The sequence below is a fragment of the Exophiala spinifera genome (genome assembly GCF_000836115.1).
Source record: "Exophiala spinifera strain CBS 89968 unplaced genomic scaffold supercont1.8, whole genome shotgun sequence".
Taxonomy (NCBI): Eukaryota; Fungi; Ascomycota; class Eurotiomycetes; order Chaetothyriales; family Herpotrichiellaceae; genus Exophiala; species Exophiala spinifera.
The window spans coordinates 1,388,750-1,409,824 of NW_015622520.1; the positions used below are offsets into that span (position 1 = coordinate 1,388,750).

The 21,075-nt window shown below is 52.7% G+C and overlaps 5 protein-coding genes across 5 annotated transcripts; 3 read left to right on the forward strand and 2 right to left on the reverse strand.

The window, feature by feature from the left end:
• Position 1: 1 nt before the first annotated feature.
• Positions 2–1,786, reverse strand: PV08_10528 (uncharacterized protein; the record flags this gene model as incomplete). The annotated part of the gene is made up of 2 exons (XM_016384842.1): positions 2–1,436; positions 1,491–1,786. The coding sequence occupies 2 exons, from the start codon at positions 1,784–1,786 to the stop codon at positions 2–4; spliced, it is 1,731 nt and encodes a 576-aa protein (XP_016231444.1).
• A 1,448-nt stretch (positions 1,787–3,234) lies between these two features.
• On the forward strand, positions 3,235–8,166 carry PV08_10529 (uncharacterized protein; the record flags this gene model as incomplete). Its single annotated transcript, XM_016384843.1, has 2 exons — positions 3,235–7,976; positions 8,028–8,166. 2 exons carry the CDS (start codon positions 3,235–3,237, stop codon positions 8,164–8,166), a joined length of 4,881 nt encoding a protein of 1,626 aa, XP_016231445.1.
• A 997-nt stretch (positions 8,167–9,163) lies between these two features.
• On the reverse strand, positions 9,164–9,588 carry PV08_10530 (uncharacterized protein; the record flags this gene model as incomplete). Its single annotated transcript, XM_016384844.1, has 4 exons — positions 9,164–9,175; positions 9,247–9,347; positions 9,432–9,464; positions 9,537–9,588. 4 exons carry the CDS (start codon positions 9,586–9,588, stop codon positions 9,164–9,166), a joined length of 198 nt encoding a protein of 65 aa, XP_016231446.1.
• A 3,265-nt stretch (positions 9,589–12,853) lies between these two features.
• Positions 12,854–14,341, forward strand: PV08_10531 (uncharacterized protein; the record flags this gene model as incomplete). The annotated part of the gene is made up of 3 exons (XM_016384845.1): positions 12,854–13,003; positions 13,061–13,465; positions 13,520–14,341. 3 exons carry the CDS (start codon positions 12,854–12,856, stop codon positions 14,339–14,341), a joined length of 1,377 nt encoding a protein of 458 aa, XP_016231447.1.
• A 1,612-nt stretch (positions 14,342–15,953) lies between these two features.
• Positions 15,954–17,765, forward strand: PV08_10532 (dihydroxy-acid dehydratase; the record flags this gene model as incomplete). Its single annotated transcript, XM_016384846.1, has 1 exon — positions 15,954–17,765. The coding sequence occupies one exon, from the start codon at positions 15,954–15,956 to the stop codon at positions 17,763–17,765; it is 1,812 nt and encodes a 603-aa protein (XP_016231448.1).
• Between the last annotated feature and the right edge of the window lie 3,310 nt (positions 17,766–21,075).

Genomic DNA, 21,075 nt, shown 5'->3' on the forward strand with positions numbered 1-21,075 from the left:
CTCATTTCAGTGCGGCATTGACCCGAGCAGCGGCCGCCGCAGTCAACTTCAGTGCCTCCGGGGCATCTTTCTGCGGCATGTATACCTCGACCAGTTGCAGGTATGGCGCGCTGGAGAACTTTTCATCTGCGAACAGAGCTGTCACTTCATCCTTAGTCTTGACCTGGTACGTCTTGTAGGTACCTTCTTTGGCACCAAAGGCCGAGGGCAATTCTTTGTACCTCCAGTTCTGGATGTCGTTGTAGCCTGCGTCCATACCATGGATGAGTCGTTCGACGGTATATCCATCATTGCAGATAATGAAAATGATGGGGTTAAGGTTATGCCGGATCATGGTACTGACTTCCTGAGCCGTGAGTTGAAATGAACCGTCTCCAGTGAACAGAATCGTTCGACGCTTGCCCCCGAGCTCCTTTGCAGCGAGCGCTACTCCTTGAGTAGCACCAGTGGCATAGCCAATACTTCCCCACAAGATCTGACTGATGTTTATGACGTTCTTTGGCAACCGCGCACCCCAGAACCCCCAGCTCGAGGTGCCGGTTTCGGTTACCACAATGTCGCCCTCCTGTAGCCACTGACCGACTGTGGGCCACAACCAGTCGTGAGTAATGGCCGGGTCTGCTGTGAGTTTATCTGTAGGAACGAGGTTCTCTGGAGGTTTTGGTCCTGGTGTGACGTTCAGCTTCGGCAATCGTTCGGTGAGCTTGCGAAGGACCCCTTTCATGCCGACTCCTGGGTATTCGGAATAACGGACAGTGGTCCAGGTGCTGTGCAAGTCAATGGTGCGTAGTTGTGAAGTCCGATATGAGAAGCCAGCGGTGTTGAAATCTGATTTGAGGCCTCCAATGCTCACAAGAAGGTCAGAACCCTCAACTCGCTCCCGAATCCCAGGCAGTGAGGCATCACCGGCATAAACACCGCCAAACGTGGGCATCGTCTCATCCACGGCTCCTTTGCCCATGGGGGCTACGAACACTGGAAGCTCGGATTTCCGGATGAACTCGTGTGTCTCCTTCAGAACTCCATGCCGAATAGCACAGCTGTCCACTAGGATGACGGGATTCTTTGCAGCGGTCAGGTACTTCAGGATGACATCGACCACGTAGTCTTCCTTTTCAGGGTCGTTCTGGTGAGGGGTGAGGTCGATATTCGTCTTCAGCCTTTCGCCTTCGACCTTCTTCTGAACCATGTCGGTGGGAAGGGAGATGTATACCGGCCTGCTTTGGAGGTAACACTCGGCCAGAGCATGGTCGATTTGGGCTGGAATGTCCCGAGGATCTGTCAACTTGGCCACGTCCACTGCCAGTTTGGCGGCCATGTCTGCAAAAACTGTAAAATTCCCATTGCCCAGGGTGTGGTGCAGCAGCATTCCATTCTTCTGGGAGATGGTGCTTGGTGTTCCAACTATGTGGACGACAGGGACAAATTCTGCATACCTGCACCACAGTGAGATTCCACGTGCGACCTCGACAAGGGTGGCCAGGACTTACGCTCCTGCAATGGCGTTAGGGAGCGACAGCTCTCCCACACCAAATGTGGTGACAACGGCTGATATGCCTTTGATCCGGGCATATCCATCTGCGGCGTAACCTGCATTGAGCTCATTGCAATTGCCCACCCACTTGAGACCACACTCGGAGATATAGTCAAGAGCCACCAGGTTGAAGTCACCCGGTAGTCCATGTAGGGAGTCGATGCCTAGCTGTTTCAGTCGAGTAAACAGATACGTAGCAACATCCACGGGCTCTCTGAGCTCGCTTGAGCGAATGTCAGTGTTAGCAGCCATGATTGGGTATCAAAGTTCTTGCATAGAAGGACGGTTGAGAGTAGGGCATCTTTGGAGACAGTCCTCCACCTATATATACACATGTACATGTGAACCCAACGTAATCAACACGTTGCCCGGGCCGCGAGCCTGAGTTCAATCTAGACATGGGCCACCGAGACAATTTTCAAGAATCGGGGTGGGCATGCTGGTACACTCAGTGACAAGCAATTGGCCAAATGACGCATGGCATGGATGATGGTTGCAGGTGGTCTGATGGTGGAAGTCGGCGGGAGCTGTTTTTGCGACCCTCCAACCATTGTCTCTCGCCGGATCAATCGCAGATCATGGTGTGATGTAGTACTCGTACAGAAGCAGTGGAATTATCTGTGCAAGTCCTACAAAAGCCCAGAAGAAGAGCCGGTTGATTTAACCTTCACTCGTTCCTCGATACAGGGCTGAATACAGCGTGTTGCTGCACGACACTCTGCCGTACTTTTACTGGGAGCACAGCTCCTCGCTTTGGCGCGAAGACGAATGTGGTTGAGCGTTCTGGCGAGGCTGTATTGGCGGCTTGGGTTGATAAGGCTCACTAGGCACCTTTCGATGCTGCCTATACTACAGACTTGTTGGGGAGTATGATGCTTGGGTATCTGGTAGAGTGACTACTATCCTAGGGGCAGGTGAGTATACACAGCACATGCAGCGACGGGCGGGATGCGTGGTGAGCTACAGTACCTATAGGCTACATCTTAGGGGTGCGAGACGGGCGTTGGCAGCTTAACCCGATCGTCTCTAGGGGCGTCGATTGTGCGCTATGCTTAATAAAGGCAAGGCAGGTAGGTCGTTTGTGGTTGTTGATGCTATTCTCGTGTCGCTTATTCCGGGCATCCATTGGCTCTGACATGAAGACCAGCCAATGTACGAGCACAGGCTCACTAGGCCTCACACACCCTCTCACCTTTTCTCATGCGTCGCTCATCGCAGATTCTTCCGTTCCTTCAAGATTGCGCCTGAAGGGCTTCGATGAGTATCTCCCGGGCATCGCAACAAGCAACACGTTCGCCTACGAGGGTCCCGCGCGTTCTTTTTCCCCATCTCTGCACCGTTACACCCCTGCGACCTCTGACTACGAGTCCATCCTCAGCCAGCGAACCGCATGCTAGACTGTACAACACTCCGTCGCCTTTAACCTTCAAAGCCACGACACCTCACGGGTTCTTCTCCGCCAAAAGGTTGTTGGTCAGCGCCGTGTTCGGAGCGACTGCGGTACACTAGTAGAGTCCCGTTCTGGCCGCCGCGAACATTCGACAGTGTCGACGTGAAGAGGTCTGAAGGTGGTTTGCGCCGACAAGGATAAAATGGTGACTAGCTACGTCTCCTGGTGGTAAATAGGTCACACTTGCAAGTGTGATAGGCGCCTCCAGGTGAAACGGAGTTGTGTCGGAAAAGGCAGTGTGCACCAGACGATGGTCTTGAACAGCCAGATAATGGATAATCAACGTCAACAATATATACCTGGCCCGCCGCCACCCCCAGGTCAAGGCATCTTGAGCCACCTGCCACCTCCTCCACCTCGACCGCACCCGCAATCGACCCTCCCTCCTCCTCCCCCAGGACCGCACCCGAATTCTTTACCCTTGGGCACCGTGTATGGCTTACCGACCGGAGGATGGCAGCCACAGCCATGGGGAAGACCGGGGTTGGGCCAAAATATACCACCACCACCTCCTCCCATGTCGCAGAATCAAAACATGCAGTATGGCATGCGGCAGCCTTCACACTTGAACATTCCTCCTCCTCCTCCACAGAATGATAAGCCCATTCTTTCAGCAACCTTCATCCCGACTGGAGACTCCTTTGGTCCAGGCGTCGGTATACCTCCTCTTGACGACTTCTCCTCGTTTTCTGGATATGACATGCAATTCACAAACGAGCCAAATCTGTCGCAATCGGAGCAAAGACATTCTGAGGGCAACACGACCTCACACAGCTATTCCTATCCGAACCCGACTCACCCAAATCCGGATATCGCCAATAGGGAGGTTCGCGCATCATCTGCTTCTTCTGGTAGGCCTTCATTCACCCTGCCGCTCCGCGATGGAAACGAACCGATTTCTCCTGGCCCGCCTACAGCAACGCTACGTGATCCTCAGACTGGCAACGATCACAATCGTCAACGAGCTTATAGCGCAGCCGTTGCGACAGGGGGCGCTAGCGAATTGTCTTTGCAGTGGCCGTTGGACAGAGTTCTGGTCTGGCTTGCCGCAAACGGATTCTCAAAGGATTGGCAGGAGACTTTCAAGCTGCTAAAGTTGCAAGGCTCGGATTTTCTGGACCTAGGACGTGGTCCCAATGGTCGTGGCAATCTTGGAATGATGCATCAGACCATCTACCCTCAATTAGCCAAGGTTTGTTCTGGTAGCAATACCGGATGGGACCAAGGCCGGGAACGTGAGGAAGGCAAACGGCTGCGAAAACTAATATCACGGCTTGTGGAGCAGGGAGGTGAAGGGCCGGCGAGTGCAGGCATGGGCCATCGAAGGCGTGAATCGGGAATCATACCAAGCGCGTCCACAGATGGTACAGTGGAAAATTCTCCTCATCTCCCTCGCGCTGAATTCGGCAATCCTTCTAGTGTTTCCGGGCCTGAAGGAAGCCCAGGAAAGCCAGCAGCTCTTTTTCCCGCAGGGCTCGCTCCGCGCAATTCCCAGAATAGGAGCAGCACAATGCCTGTCTTCAGCAAACACAGCAGTAGCTCCTCAACTCCCAATGATGCAAAGCCACCTGACAGCTTTCATGGTTCCAGTCGTGCAGATTACACAAGAGGTGTGCTGACTACCGTCAACAATCGTGGGCGTCACAGCCCTAATCTATCTGGTGACGGCTCAACTGGTCTATTACCAAAAGGTTTTGAAACGTCGCCAAATGCGAGCCCAGGCCTTAGTAGCGCGGTACCTACCTCTGCCACAAGTACGTCCTCGCAGTCATATCGACCCGATCATAACAAAAGTAATAGCACAGACTCTATGCTGAAAGTGAATGGGGCGTCGAGGCTGAACGCTCCCGCAAGTCACACCGACCCCAGCAGGAGCGGTGCAGCGTTAACGGAAAACACATACTCCGGAAGATTTTATGCTGATCGCCGGGACGCCCAAGAGATGTCGAGGCATTCGCCTCTTGATACGCATCGCACCTGGAGCAACGACTATCCTGCTGGATCAAGCGCGAAGGATCAGAAACCGGGCATATGGAGCAAATTCATGAGAAAACGACACGACCACAGTCAGCCTCCTGCAGATGATCATGCTTTGGAGTCGCCAACAAGTCCGGGGGGTTTTCGTCTATTTTCCAAACCCAGTGCGAATGGGAGCGACTCAGCATTGCAGCAACGACCCTCTTCTACTAGCGTGGCTAGCGAGGACGAAAGATCTTCTTATACCCAAAGACGACCGATCAATATCTCGCGAAAATATATCTTTGTTACTCCCGACGGCTGGAATTATCGGCTTGTCGATGTCACGGACGTTGAGTCAGCGGTTGCCTTGCGGAGCCTCATCTGTCTTGAGCTGGGAATTGCCGATGCCGAGTATGCACAGGTATTCGTGACCGAACCCGGACAATCAGAGCATGACAACCCCCTTTCTGATAGCGCCTTGATCTCGGTACGTAGCCGGACCGACTACTCAGGAAGCTTGAAGTTGTATGTACAGAGCCCAACCTTATCAGCCGTTTCAGGGCCAACTTCCACCGGATTAGGGTTCTCATTCGCCCAAAGAGCTCAAAGTGACATAGCACAAGGCTTACCGATGCTGAAGTCGAACTCTACTAGCGGGGTCAGTCGTAATGGCTATCCATCAGCTCCTAGCTCTGCGGGCGAACAGCCCTCGACGGACCCAGCGCTACTTCAGAAACAGGCAGAAGAGTATCGGCGACAAACTGAGGCCAAGCACAAGGCTTACCTAGAATCTCGCCGAGCGCAAAAGGAACAGAGCTCCACATATAATGGTGGTGGCATCCGTGGAAGTACTGTGATCGACTTTGATAGTCCACGAATGTCACCATTTGAAGATAAGAAAGTTGAGCCTCTGGTTCCAGTTCGAAAGCCTCCCACAGCACCGTCTGAGTCAACCACGTTGGCCAAAGTCAACTCTCTGAGAGCCAGGGGATCTGGGACTCGGTCTTCTCTGGATGCCTTGAAACAAATATCTGATCCTATCGCGGAGGAAGAAGCTAATAGACTGAAGAAAAAGTCCAGCTCCTCAGCCGTCGCATCTGGAGGCATTGGAGCTGCACTGGCCAATGTTGGCAGAATGGCTGGTGCCCCTGCCTCCGTCGGAGGTCATTTTAACCAGCGAAGCTATACAGGCTTCCAAGACGCTCAGAACCGCACCCCTACCATCAACAGCACACGGCAGTCCGCATCTTCCCGTGAGATTAGTCCTTCAGATGACGCACCCAGACCTCGCCTGCAGACCAGAAAATCATATGGACCAGACCTAGAATTTAAGGAGACCAACGTGACATTTGCCCCGTCACCCAATCCTCTCAAACAGGAAGACTCGGATGAAGACTCGGACGATGGTTTATTCGCGATTCCCTTGACCAATAAGTCTTTGCCAAAGAATATAGACCAAACAACGGGAAACAAAGAGCAAAGACCAGCACTGACTGTCGACACAGACCACTATGCTGGGAAGAATGTTCGATTCAAATCACCAGCCTCGTCAGGTGGTCAATCTATGCACCATACTGGTGCCGAAGATAGCGCCACAGCCAGTGGTGACGGTTATGAGCGCAGCCTATCTGAAAGCAGTTTTAGTGGTTCTGCACAGTCTCCTGATGACGCCAGGATGGGTCGCAGAGACTCCTTCATCAGTGACATATGGGCAAATCGTCCAGCAGTGGAGAACGTGGTGCACCACCTCGACGAATTCTTTCCAGGTGTCAATCTCGATGAGCCCTACCTGGAAGAGAAAGGTGATAACAACTCGCCGATGAAATCAGTAGATCAAAATCCCCTCGAAAGCGGACAAAACGCGTCAGTGTCTTCCACAACCTATGGCACCACGGGCTTGGATCTCGATTTCAAGCGTAAGAGCGAGTCTGATACTCTAGGTTCAGATGAATCTACCCTCAAAGCCCGAGACCGCGACAGAGTCGCGGGTGTTGCGCAGAGGCAAGTCGAGCGGGCCGCAGGCGGCATCTCACGTATGAAGTCCATTCGAGAAGTGGCGCAGAAGCGCAACGATATCAGGAGAGGTCCGTCGGTGGCGCAAAGGGTTGAACAGGCCAATGCCAGCAGCATTGTCCGTCGCAAAAGTACAAAGATGTTTGGAGCCAACATTGTACAGATCAAGCCTAGGCCGGGTAATCGACTGTCAACTCTGGATCCGATACCACAAGAAGAAGTACCTTCTGAAGATATGCCTAAGCGACAGGCGACTTTTAAGATCATTCGTGGCCAGCTGATTGGTAAAGGCACCTATGGTCGTGTATATCTAGGTATGAACGCGACGACTGGTGACTTTTTGGCAGTCAAGCAAGTCGAAGTCAACCAGAAAGCCGCTGGGCACGACAAGGAACGTATCAAAGAAATGGTAGCTGCTCTTGATCAAGAGATCGAGACCATGAAAGACTTGGAGCATCCCAACATTGTCCAATACCTGGGATTCGAACGAAAAGAGTTTTCTGTCAGCATCTACCTTGAGTACATTCCCGGTGGCTCTATTGGCAGCTGTCTACGCAAACATGGTAAATTCGAAGAGTCGGTGGTGCGGTCCCTTACCCGACAGACCCTTGAGGGGCTGGCTTATCTTCACCACGAGGGAATCCTGCACCGAGACTTGAAAGCTGATAACATCCTGCTTGATCTTGATGGCACCTGCAAGATTTCTGACTTTGGAATTTCCAAGAAATCGGACAACATTTATGGCAACGACATTACCAACAGCATGCAGGGATCTGTCTTCTGGATGGCTCCAGAAGTAGTCAGATCGCAAGGAAAAGGCTACAGCGCCAAGGTAGACATATGGTCCCTTGGTTGTGTGGTTCTGGAGATGTTTGCCGGCAAGAGACCCTGGAGCCGAGAGGAAGCCATTGGCGCGATATTCAAGTTGGGAAGTCTCAGTCAGGCACCCCCAATTCCCGAAGACGTACAATCAACCGCGACAGTGGACGGCCTGAACTTCATGTACGACTGTTTCCAAGTGTAAGTTGAGGCCACCTTAAATTCTACCTCAGTGCTAACTCGGTGAATTAGCAACCCCAGCGATAGACCCACAGCAGAGACATTACTACGGCACTCTTCCTTCTGCGTTCCAGACCCTTATTACAACTTTTACGATACCCCTCTCGCGGCGAAACTGAGAAATGCTGATGGCGGTGGCCTCGGCGGCTGAAATTTATTCGACATCTAGACCGTCGATATACCAACGTTGTATCGCGGCGGCCATATATTGCGCACATAGTAGGAGATGTTCTACGACTTGACGAATCTATGAGGAACTCATGTACGAGTATATTGCTTTAACTTTATGGTTGGGAATAGCGAAAGTTGCGCTGGAGTCTCATCTTGAATACGAGACAGTATGGTCCCGTAGCCGGGAGAAAAGAGATGTTCCCATCCTCTGGAATGTTTGGTTTTATTGCCCGCATTCCTCGACTCGTGTTTCCCCTTGACGTGCACAGTAACCACCATTGCTTTGCTTGACCCCCTTCATCAGCCACCATTGTTTTTCTTGTTGGCTAAGAAGAGAATAGTCCTCGATCAACACTTCCCTCTGGTGGGTTGGTGTGACCAAGGGCTTCTCTTTGTTCACTACGTCGGCTGAGTGGAGCGTGCCTGTTTCTGTGCGGGAACATTTTTAGCCCTCTCCTGTTCCCTTCCACGCCTCGCTTCCTCTCGATTCGGTCACGCTGCAGCTTACGGTCACCTCCGTATAACACTAGCCAAGCTGGACTCTAGACCTTTTCTTTTGCTATGCGCCGAAAATCCGCAAAGTCGATTGTGCCTGTTCCATTCCGGTCCATAGTCCGGGGCTGGCTTCTTTCACGATTGACAAAGGCGGATCTAGTGAAGAAAAAGGTCAAGAAGTCTGGTCGCGGTGAGGGCCGCGGTAGCTGTGGCAAAGCGACCGCTTTCAAGACTGTGATTGTCAACAAGAAGTAGACTACGGCGGCGGCGGCGACGACGACGAAGGCGAAGCCCAACGCCAAAGACCATCCCGAAGAAGGCAACCCCGGTCACCAAAGAAAGAAGAGAGCAAGAGTCAAAGGAGACACGATGAAGTATACAGTGGTGGTGACCTCTGTTCAGTTAACAATACTACATCTGTGTTCTGAGTTTCCCATCCACGTCGACGCCCAAGCGATCAGTCACGGTTCACGACGGGTAACCTAGTTGCTGAACTGTAGCAGAGTCAGCATCCTCGCATGGCCGACCGCAGAGGGTCGTGATGAAAGTTTGATCCTGAACAAACCTTCTCTGGAACATTCTTGCCCGTGGCCTTCTCAAACATCTCTCGGGCCGAGTCGGTGATCTTCTCGTTCATACCGCGGGACTTTTGAGGGTCGATCTTGCCTGGAGAAGGTGAAAAGGTGTTAGTAGGCCGCGCGCACTCGCAGATCCAACAGGACGATCTCGTGCGACGGTCGCGCTGCGTACCTTGTCCGAACTTCTTCTCGACGGCATCAAGTCCTACACCCCAAAATAACACTCAGTGCCTGCGTCTGGTCATGGCGACAGCGTCGATCCTAGGGGCAAACGTACCCTTGTCGAGGTAGTCCTCTTTCTGGCCGGCTGCTTGTCCCTGGTTGTTCATGTTGTTTCAAGATGTCCTTTGAAGACGTAGACTCGGTATGTGTCAAGTCGATATTTGGGCTGTTTTTGTGGGGGAAGTTGCTGTTTTGGAATATCTGATGGAGAGAGAGAGAGAGAGAGCGGGAGAGTGTAGGAAACAGGGAACATGTGAAATACTATATACCCTAACGAGTGCGAGTACGTACTCGTCGTACCCATGGATGGGACGATAAGGTCTCTCGCTGAACGCGCACCGCTATGGCATCATACTCAGCTCGATGAGGGCCAGGGTGCGGTACACCACACCAATCATCGGCCAATCTATGTGGGTATGTAGGATCATCCGGAATGAAGCGAGGGTTGTGCGTCTAGTTCCAGGGCGCCTTATTGGCAAGTTCGTGTCGCAGAACAAGGGACAAAGCTTGCTTGGAGCTCAGCGCAGCCCTGGATACGAGTAGTTGGGTGGTCGTGGTGGATGGTGGCACATCGTCTTCGTTTCTCAAAGCGAGAGACAACAACGTCATCGGCGCCTTCAAAACAAGTGACAATCGCTGTCGATCGGGGCTAAGCCACCTCCGGTAAAGCGCCATATCATAGGAATCAATGGGATCCGAGGCATAATAAATGGGGGATTCTGTTCTGGCATCTGTACTGTATTTCAGTTGATACCTATTATTTTACTTGCTAGGTACCTACTGTTCTAATTACTTATATCTTTACTCGCACTCCGTACCTCATATTACGTCTCCATGACACATATTCTGGAGCCATTTATTGTCAGCGTCTCTTCCAAATCCAATATCTTCTGGGCACAGTTTCAGAGAGATTTTTGGATATGGACGATCGATCACAGCAGCGCAACAATAACCGCCAGAATCCCACCCATCACGGAACCTCCTCCTCTTGCCGGGGCCGCTGCTCCAGTAAAAGTTGCTGAACTGATGGAGGCCGTGACAGGCACAGTCGTGTCTGTGGTGAACGTCGATCCGCCGGACGTCTGTGTTATTGGCGTAGCTTTGCTTGTGACTACAGGAGTTCCCTGCCCTTGAGAAGTGGTGCTGTGGCTGGTCGGCGTGGGTTGCGGGGTGGTGACGCTCTTGCTGCTCTTCTGGCTGCTCGATGAAGTAGGTAGCAATGAGGATGGCTCCGTGACTGGAATGGTGGTGTTCTGGCTTTTCGAGGAGGTAGGTAGCAATGAGGACGGCTCCGTGACCGGAATGGTGATGCTCTGGCTGTCCGAGGAAGTCGGTAACAACGAGGATGGCTCGGTGACTGGGATAGTGATACTCTGACTGTCTGACGAAGTAGGTAACAACGAGGATGGCTCGGTGACGGGAATGGTGATGCTCTGGCTGGCCAGAGTCCTGCGCAAAAGCAACAGGAAGCCCTGTGATGGCCAAGCACAAACTTAAGACAGACACAGATTTCATGCTGTGTGGAGGCTGGTTCTTCGAGTTTGGTTCTGGGATTTTGGCTCTAGGACTTTGTCTGCGACTTGATGGCAAAAGCCCTTCCCTCTTTTATAGCCTGGCAATTCTGGATCGGGTTCCTGGATGAGCACAGATGAAGCCATCTACCAGAGGCCACAGGCCCCCAGTTCGTTGGGCAACGTCGTACCCTCTCCCGGGACGTGCTCGACTGATCGTCGTTGTTATTGAGACTGGGGGTCTGTGTCCCGGAGATCATTGGGCTCGTGCCTGAGGCCGGTGGCACGGTCTGTCAGGTGTCTCCAAACGTTTTCATGGAAGCGACAAGTGTCAGCAACTGCCCAAAAGGACCAGATAATTTACGTGAAGAGACCAATGATTGCTCAATATATGACGAAGTAAGTGGCATTGTATAGATGACAGCTGGCACGTATACTGTAATAACTTCTCCTTGACAACTCCATGATCCACGATATTGTCCATTCAAGCTTGAAAGATTCAGCTACTCTTCGGATATAGGTCATCCAAAGGTGATCTCGCACCTGCTTGGACATCCGAGTGCGATCTCTGATCCGCAGAGCCAACCAGGAACGGGAAAGCCGGTTGGACACTGGAGTCGCCCAAGCAAACGGGGGTTGAATATCGCCGGCACGTCACCGTTCTTCGATGTGACGGAGTTGCCGCAGAGTCGATCAACGATGCCACTTTATTTCAAGGTACTCGTAGAGGAGGTGGCTTGTCCCTGTGCTAGTTGGGAAGGTGACGGGCAGTTCCAGACCAAGTCGAGATGTCGGCCCCGTTGTTACCTCGACAATCCAAGAAGCGATGGTTTGGAGGAGCTTGAATGGGAACAGCGTCATACACTCCGCGTGCTTTGGGTAAGTCACGATGCGCCTCCTCATGGAGGGGGCATTTCATCAAAGCCACAGGAGGCCGAAGCTGAGACGCAGTTTACGGGACTGCAAGGATCCGAAGCCTCGCCAAGCACTGGTCCACGTGACGCGGGTCTTGGCATCTCCTCGTCTTTTCGTCGCTGAAACACTGGATCAGCCTCACCATCTGTCGGTTGTTCGCGTCTCCGGAGGAGGCATCTCTCTCTGAAGTCATCGAGAGACGGCCGAGTGTCTCAAGCAGTTCCAGTACCCCGTGCTCAGTACCAGATTCGGGCTTTGGACCCTCCTATTTGGGCCTAGCCGACAACGCCTTGTCTTTAAGCGGCGTGTTCCCGACTCCCAGAAACACTCCCTGTCCTCCTTGCTCGTCGCTTGCAGATTGCAGTGGTCAGAAGGCAAACACCCTGCCTGCCACTTTCGGTCAATTTGCAGATCTAGAGCTGGGTCCAGAGACCGTTAGATCTCTCTGACCAGCCGCCGAACCCTCGTTTGCTAGGTGACTCTAACGCTCTATTGCCTAGGTTACTCCAGTCTGCTCCGGATATCTCACCAGCCGCACACTTGAGGCTTCCCGAACTGTTCTCGGTGTTGGTCTCTGGGACTTTGCTGCATTGAAGGCTGAAACTGAAAGTTCTCGCTTTCTGTATCATGATTTGTAGTAAGTGAGCATTTGCGAGCGGCCAGATTGACATGGGAGACTTCGGATCTTAACACTTCCATGATCTTGGGCTCTACTCTGCAAGTATATATATTCACCTTTGGGTCCATCTCCAAAGATTCTCCATCCCACTGCACAAGCGACTTCATTCCTTTCAGAGACTTTTGACAAGTCCCCTCCAATCTTTTCCTTGCTAGGCTTTTGATAAGTCTTTTCAGTTCTTTTGACTTGTGCCGGACACCCTCATTTCACCCCTTGACTGGATCGTATTCTCTACTTCCGTTCAGAAAGCAAAAAATCAGCATCAAAATGAAGTTCTCTACCATCACCGCATTGGCCTCCCTTGCCGGCTTGACGCTGGCGGCTCCGATTGAACAGAGGGATCCCTCCCGGGGCAATGGCTCTGGGAAGAGTAAATTCTCCCAGAGTGACATCACTATTTTGCAATTCGCCCTGACCGTATGTTGAGACTCCGGTGGACAGTGCCTTTCACGTTCTCTAACTCTTCGCGCCTAGCTTGAACATCTCGAGAACACCTTTTACCAGGAAGCTTTCAACACTTTCAAACTGCAGGACTTTATCAACGCGGGGTTCAGCGAGGAGTTCTTTGTCAATCTGCAATTCATCGCCTTCGACGAAGCTACCCATGTTCAGATTCTGCAAGCTGCCATTTCTTCTGCCGGCGTCATTCCTGTCCTGCCCTGCTCGTACCACTTCCCAGTCACCGATGTGGCGAGCTTCGTGACCCTCTCGGCAGTTCTCGAGAGTATCGGCACCAGTGCCTACTTGGGAGCGGCCGGTTTTGTCGGATCCAAGGATATCCTCACCATAGCTGCCAGCATCATGGCCACTGAAGGCTTGCACACTGCCCTCCAGAGAAGCTCGCTTGGTGCCATCGGTGCTCCTGATCCATTCTTCACTGTGATTCTGCTCAGTCCTGTCGTTATGAATTGATTTACTGATCATGTGAGGTAGCCTCTCGACCCCAACTCTGTCTTCACGCTTGCGGCTCAATTCATTACCGCATGTCCGCCATCCAACCCACCGTTGCCATTCACCGCATTCCCAAGCCTCACGATTGATGCTCAACAATGTTTCGACGAAGTAGGAAGCTTTGGTGCCTCCCAAGTCGAGGCTGCTGTGTCAGCAACCGAGACCACGACTGCCGATTATGCCACCAGGACCTGGGCGGACAGCACGGACACTACCGTCGCTGACATTGCTGCCATTTCCACCACTGATACTGCCAGTGCCACCGAAACAGCTGCTGCCTCTTCCTCCAGCACCACCACCACCACCACAGAATCTGCTGCAGCAGAAACAACAGCCCCACCTGCAATGAAACTCCGTGTGCGCCAGGAAGAAGCCAACGCCTCTACCACTGATTCTGCTGCTCTTTCTTCTACCACTACCACCAGCAGCGATGGTGCAGTCGCCTCTGCCACCGAAGTCTCCGTCGCTAGTGTCAGCTCCGGTGCTAGCTGCTCAGTGATTAGCTCAGGCTCGATACTCAAGCTGTCACCTGATTTCAAGTCCTCTCGTCATGATTTCAGCCGCGTCACGGAGATCTTTGTCACTTTCGTTGAAGGTCTGAATGTCATTTCTGTCGCCGTTGGCATCAACTCGGGCGTCATTGGCGGCGGTGGATTTGGCGTGCCCATTCCCAGTGGCATTGGCGGCCAAGTCTTCGTTTTCATTACTGTCGTCGATATCTCCGGCCGGACTCTCAAGGACTCGGACGTCCTCTTCGGGCCTGGTATCGTGGAAGGTCAGTTGCCATCATTCTTCGCCCGGTGATAGGGTCATCTTGTGCTAACTTGGGTGTTTCTAGTTGCCCCGTCTCTACCACAGCTTGGATTTTAAAATTTCCCAGGCTATCAGCGCCGACTATCTAACGTGGCCTAGAAACCATGTTTGGCTTCACTAGCGCTTTGTGGTCAATGACTACCCAGCATTTTGCACCAAAGTCTTGTTGAGTGGAAAAGGGGGGACGAAAGGTTGCGGTGACTTATCATGCCATCTCTTACTACCACCACTACTTTGGATCCGTCTGAGCAGAGGTCCATCCAGGGTTTTTATCTTAACTTTCACGACTCTCATTCACGAAACTATGGCTACTACTTTTTGTGTTTTTGTCTATTTGTGTATGGCGCAAAGGGAAAAGGGCCCTAACTGGAGGTCAAGATACCCAAACGCACGGGGAGAGAGTGGAGGAGGAGGAGGAGCCGTGCGAGGGGCCAGGCGGAAACATAGAGAGAAGGAAGGGGCAAAGAGGTCAAAAGGCCAGTTGAGGTGGTTGTTAGTTCGCAGATAAGATCGAGAAGAACGTCTCGAAAAAAAAGGCTCAATGATTTGGGACGACTGTCGTCTCCTTGACGCGATCTCGTGAACGGAGACCTGGCCTGTATTGTCTCGAAATGCGCTGGGTTTTGAGATTTGCATTCTGAATACCGTCGTTGTTACGTTTACCGAATGAGACGCTGTTCAGTTTCAAGTCACTTTTAGCGTGGAACGTGGCTCGAGGCATCTCTCGCGCTATTAGTTAAACGAGTAGAGAATCAGAAACCCTTGAGATGTCGGTACAGAAAGAATATGGCAACTACTCTGTACTCCGTGAGCATTTGGGAGTAGTGGCTGTCTCGACCGATTCCTCGCAGATTCCCTAGTATATTGATTCTCTAATGCTGTGCTGATCTTGAAGATGCGCGGTAGGTGGCCACAAAGCTTGGTGCCGCAGGAGAGTTGGAGCTGGAACTTCGTAACAGCAACCTAGAGAAGAATGAATTGTTGTTATTACTCTTGGAAAAGGAAGCGGTGTCATTGATTCATCTTTCTCACAGCAACAAGAAGGTGGCCGGGGAGCGACGCCGTCTTCCGACTTTCTCCCTTGCGTGGGCATTGGAATCATGTATCTTGTCATTGGTCGAGATGGTGCATTGTCCTCATTCCCGACCGGGATACGGATACGGGTACGAGATGCTCGTCGTCAACACCGGCATCAACTCCGATCAAGCAAGATGCGGGGGAAGTCAACATGTGTCTGGGACGGAACAGATCATGTCTTTGCGCCCTTGAGAAAGAAAGCAAAGACTTCTCATGTTGACGTGGCACGAGTCCTTGGATTATTTTCTACTCTGTATGTATATTCCTTTCACACATTGACCGAGCTTTCATCAAGCTTCAAAAGAGAATCTTCCCCAAAACAAGCCGCCGTTCCTGACTCGATAAATTTCACCCGTTTTCGCCAACCACATACTGGGCCCGAGCACATTTTCCGGTTGCCAGCGAAATCAATCTGGATTGTATTTCGACCTGCTCCGAAAAGCGAGTCACAATCAGCAATCCTGAACAATCTGTGGCCTCCGTGAGCCGCTATCCAGCCATCCCGCCATTCCAGCAGCTAGCCACCATGGACACCAAGAAAGGTGGGTTCCAAGAAGCCCGGTACCTCGAATTTGTACGGTCTTCCGAAACCACCGGCGTCGATGGGAAGCCCCTGTTGAACCGCTACTCGACCCATCTCACGCGCGAACATGACTTCCCGGGAGCGCAAGCCATGCTCTTTGGGGCCGGCGTGCCGGATCGACAGACGATGCAAACGGCGCCGCACGTCGGCATCGCCAGCGTCTGGTGGGAGGGGAACCCGTGCAACATGCACCTCTACGACCTCGGACGCGAAGTCAAAAGGGCAGTGACGGCGCGCGGCATGCTCGGCTGGCAGTACAACACGATCGGAGTCAGCGACGCAATCACCATGGGCAACCAGGGAATGCGGTTCAGTCTGCAGACGCGCGAGATCATCGCCGACTCGGTCGAGACGGTGACGTGCGCGCAGGCCCACGACGCCAACATCACCATCCCGGGCTGCGACAAGAACATGCCTGGTTGCATCATGGGCATGGCACGCCACAACCGGCCGAGCCTGATGATCTACGGCGGCACCATCGACAAGGGCTACTCCAAGACGCTCCGCAAGCCCGTCAACGTCGCGACCTGCTACGAGGCCTTTGGCGCCTACCAGTACAACACGCTCAAGCAGCCCAACGACGGCGGCGACACGTCCAAGACCAAAGACGAGATCATGGAAGACCTGGAGCAACACGCGTGCCCGGGCGCGGGGGCTTGCGGCGGCATGTACACGGCCAACACGATGGCGACGGCGATTGAAACCATGGGGCTGTCGCTGCCGGGATCGAGCTCAACGCCGGCGACGTCGCCTGCGAAGATGCGAGAGTGCGCCAAAGCGGCCGACGCCATCAAGGTGTGCCTCGAGAAGGACATCACGCCCAAGCAGCTACTGACCAAAATATCGTTCGAGAACGCCCTCGTCATCACGATGGCGCTGGGAGGCAGCACGAACGCAGTGCTGCACTTTCTTGCCATGGCCGTGACTGCAGGGGTTGAACTGACGCTCGACGACTTCCAGAGAGTCAGCAACAAGATTCCGTTCATCGCCGACCTCGCGCCGTCGGGCAAGTACTTGATGGCCGACCTGTACGAGATCGGCGGCGTTCCCAGCGTGCAGAAGCTGCTCATCGCGGCGGGGTTGCTGGACGGCTCGATCCCGACGGTGACGGGGAAGACGCTCGCCGAGAACGTCGCGAGCTGGCCCAGTCTGCCCAGCGACCAGGTCATGATCCGCAGCCTCAACGACCCGATCAAGAAGAGCGGCCACATCCAGATCCTGAAGGGCAACTTTGCGCCCTCGGGCGCCGTGGCCAAGATCACGGGGAAGGAAGGGTTGAAGTTCACGGGCAAGGCGCGCTGTTTCGACAAGGAGGTGCAGCTCAACGAAGCCCTGAACCGCGGCGAGATCCCCCGAGGCGAGAATCTCGTCCTCATCGTGCGCTACGAAGGCCCCAAGGGCGGCCCGGGCATGCCGGAACAGCTCAAAGCCAGCGCGGCCATCATGGGCGCGGGGCTCACGAATATCGCGCTCGTGACGGACGGAAGATACTCTGGGGCATCGCATGGGTTTATCGTGGGACACGTGTGTCCTGAAGCTGCAGTCGGCGGGCCCATCGCTTTGGTCAAGGACGGTGACGAGGTGACCATCGATGCAGAGACCAACACCATCTCCATGGACGTCGGCGCCGATGAGCTGGAGAGGAGAAGGGCGGCGTGGACTCCGCCCAGGATGGTGGTTACAAGAGGGACATTGGCGAAGTATGCTGCTTTGGTTAGTGATGCCAGTCACGGAGCTGTGACTGATTTGTTTTGATGTGGACGACACGCCGACGCTATCTACTTACATACCCTGAACCACCTGGGTGAGGTACCTCCTACTCATTCATCTATTGAATCGTTACCGTACTGTCCGTGTTAGAAAATACTCAATTTCTGATAAGCCTTCACTTCTAAATGGTTCGGGTGGTTTGATCTACACGGGGTCCAGTGGATAGCATACCCCCGTCGCTTGACGCAGAAGGAAGCAGCCTGCGCATGATGTATTTCTCTGAGGTTCTTTCGTGGTTCGTACCGAACGTTCTCTTTTGATTCATTGCGTGCGACATTGGGGAATGATGGTGGCCCGAGCTGAAGACGGGGAGTAGGTAGGCCTGTCGCCAGAGGCCCAACCCGGTGACGAAGTATTGTGACTGCCTGGCCGTCAATGCCGATCTCGAAAGCAAGAGAATAGTTAGAATGACTACAGACTACTGCTGCAGGGGAAGTGGTGGGAGAGGAGAACGAGGAACGATGTCGTCTGGCACAACTCGTCGCAGTGTGATGGCATAACGTTCATCGTGGTCAATGCCATGATGGTTGAATAACGCCGTTAAGCGTGATCGGTGCCCATGATGGTTGAATAACGTCGTCAACCGTGGTCGGGGCCATGGTTGAATGATGTTCCAGTTCCCAGAACCGGCATCTGGGAATTTCAACGTGTTGTCACCTTTTTCACACCCATGCGTCTGGCTGTTCATCAGTCCCATTCCTGATGGAGAGATGTGTGACTCAGGCAGGCACCATATGATGATGGCGGCTCTGCTCCCGAGTCATAATATCTCAACCTGTACTAGCAGCACAACAACCAAGTCAACTAGCTCCAGGCTCCATCGCTGCGTGGTCGCTCATCCGAATAATTCATTTTTACGGAGGAGGCCAACGGCCAATTGGGATCCTGTGAATCTCCCCACTCCGCGGTATGCGCCACGCCCACCACCATTGGCTCGAGTTTTGTTGGTAATCACGACAAGCTCCGAGTGCGTCGAGGCTCTGACTAGTAGGGGTTCTAGGCGCGGCAGTGGAAAAGCTTGCATGAGTCTTTTCACACAGACATGACTCTTACCTATGTAACCAGTTAGCACTGAAGGTGGTCTACTACGGTCTACCGTTCGTTGTAGGTGGATCAATCTGCCGCTCAGTCAGTCGCTCACCCACCCACCAATCCGGGACAATCTCGCGTTATGTACGTAGGTCATGGTGAACCTGATCCCATTACAGTGTTGTACGCGAGTCACCAGGGATCGCTCTACTCCCTGCTTCTCTTACTCTCACGCCTTCCTTCACTTTGCGTCGAATTGTCCTGGTCTCATCCCGTCCCCGTCACATCCCATTTGCATTGCCCCCTCCCCCCACCACAGATTCCACGCTGACACGAGAAATGGCACCGGGCCGGACCAAAATGAGTCAGATCATTGCGTCGACATTCCCCTTCGTACCGTACCTGTTTGTGATACTCGCGTCATAGTTGCTACAGGGAAAGAGGACCTTGTTCAGGCGTGGCAGTGGGCTCCCCCATCTCCACAACTTATGGATACCTCGCCAGCCCTGATAGGCAACCAGTTGGACAGAAGCCGTCCCGGGCATTATTGTTATGGGTGTGTATGTATCCCTCTCTCACACGAACACACACACGGGCCCAGTGCAGCACAGTGAAGTGCGCCGATAATCGGGCCCACTATTCGTATTCGGGTTTCCCATCACTCCGGTCACTGGGAACAATACGCCCTGGAGATTACCCTGCAAGGTAAGGCCTGAGATCCTCCTACATGTCCCCAGGAAGAAGAGGGTAAGTGGAATAGTCATGCTTGTTGCCTGAATACGCTAGGGCCAATGTGATTCGACCGATCCAGCACCGAGGAGGAGGTGGAGGAGGAGGACGAAGAAGAAGTATAAAGGTGTGCTGGGAGTATGCCTGAGGAAGTTATGAAGCTTTCTCTCTTCATACATATCATACCAAAGATCAAGACACCCTTTTTCGGTGGTTTGCCTCTCACCAAATATCCATAACCTGGCGAGATTCGCTTCGACGAAACAACCAGAAGAGATACCCTCATCCCCCCCTGACCATTCCACCATCTACACCAAACCTACAATCTCACATCACACCTCACTCTTCAACAATGTCTTCCAACGAAAAACCCCAGACGTCTTTTGACGCTGCTTCCATCTCCACCTCCTCTATTGCCAGCGAGAAGGAAAGGGCTCAAGCCGACCCAAAGAAGAAGCCATCGTTGCTCAAAAGGGCCGTAACAGGTATGACCACTCCTCTACCCATATCCTCTTTATTCCTTCACAGACACACCGAGGTCCCTCTTCCTCTTCCTCCCCATCGTCGTTGACGTGAACATTGTCTGACATTGTACCTCTTTTTTTTCACGTATAGCCATCAAGAACATCGAGCCACCCGAGCCAAGGATCCCACCTGGACGACGATACGACCTACCTGCTTGGTCACGATAAGTCACGATCCATCAGTCTGTCACCATTCACGAGTACGTTTGTGATCATGTTCATGAGTTCCGCCGGGGGGGTATGCATGAAAAAATGAAGAGCGAGTTTCTTTTTTTGTTGTTGGGTTTAGAGACGGAAAGGATCGTTTTATCAACCAACCACACTCGGTGCAACAAACAGGGTTTATCATGTTTTCACAATGTCCACACACAAAAAGACTTTCATTCAGGACGGTGGTTACCTTTTTGACATCTACGTCGACATGGACGATAGATATCCTTGAACACTGGCTTTGATGCCAGCTGGATTATTGTGTTTGACTGCACGTCCACCTTTTGAGCATTCGACATGCTGTACTGACACTATACAAGAAAAGAGGGGCCGTGTTTGAGGAAGAAACCATTCATCATCATCATCATCATCCAATACTAATTACTTGATTTTTACCTGGTCTCGTCTACTTTCCTTACATCTCCTCGTCTGTCTTCGTTTCGGGGAACCCTCTCTTCGGGAGTTGTCTGTGTTTACTTTGTTATTGCCGCTCCCATCACAAACGCTCCCCTCTACACTTTCCATTTCTCACCGCATTCTGCGCATCGTTCATACCATTACCACGTTTTTGGCTCGGCACGCAGCTTTCCTATAAATAACCCTCTCTTCTCTCACTTTTCTTCTCTCCTTTCTCTTTTCTTTTTTCCCCAGCGAGGAGAAACAGCAGCATCAACAACAAGAACAATAATAACAACAACAGCCTCCTCCTGTCCAACAGCAACCTCCCTCCTCTCAAGCAGCAGCAGCAGCGGCAAAGACACTTTCCTCCTGTCCAACATCAACACCAACAACGACAGCCTCCT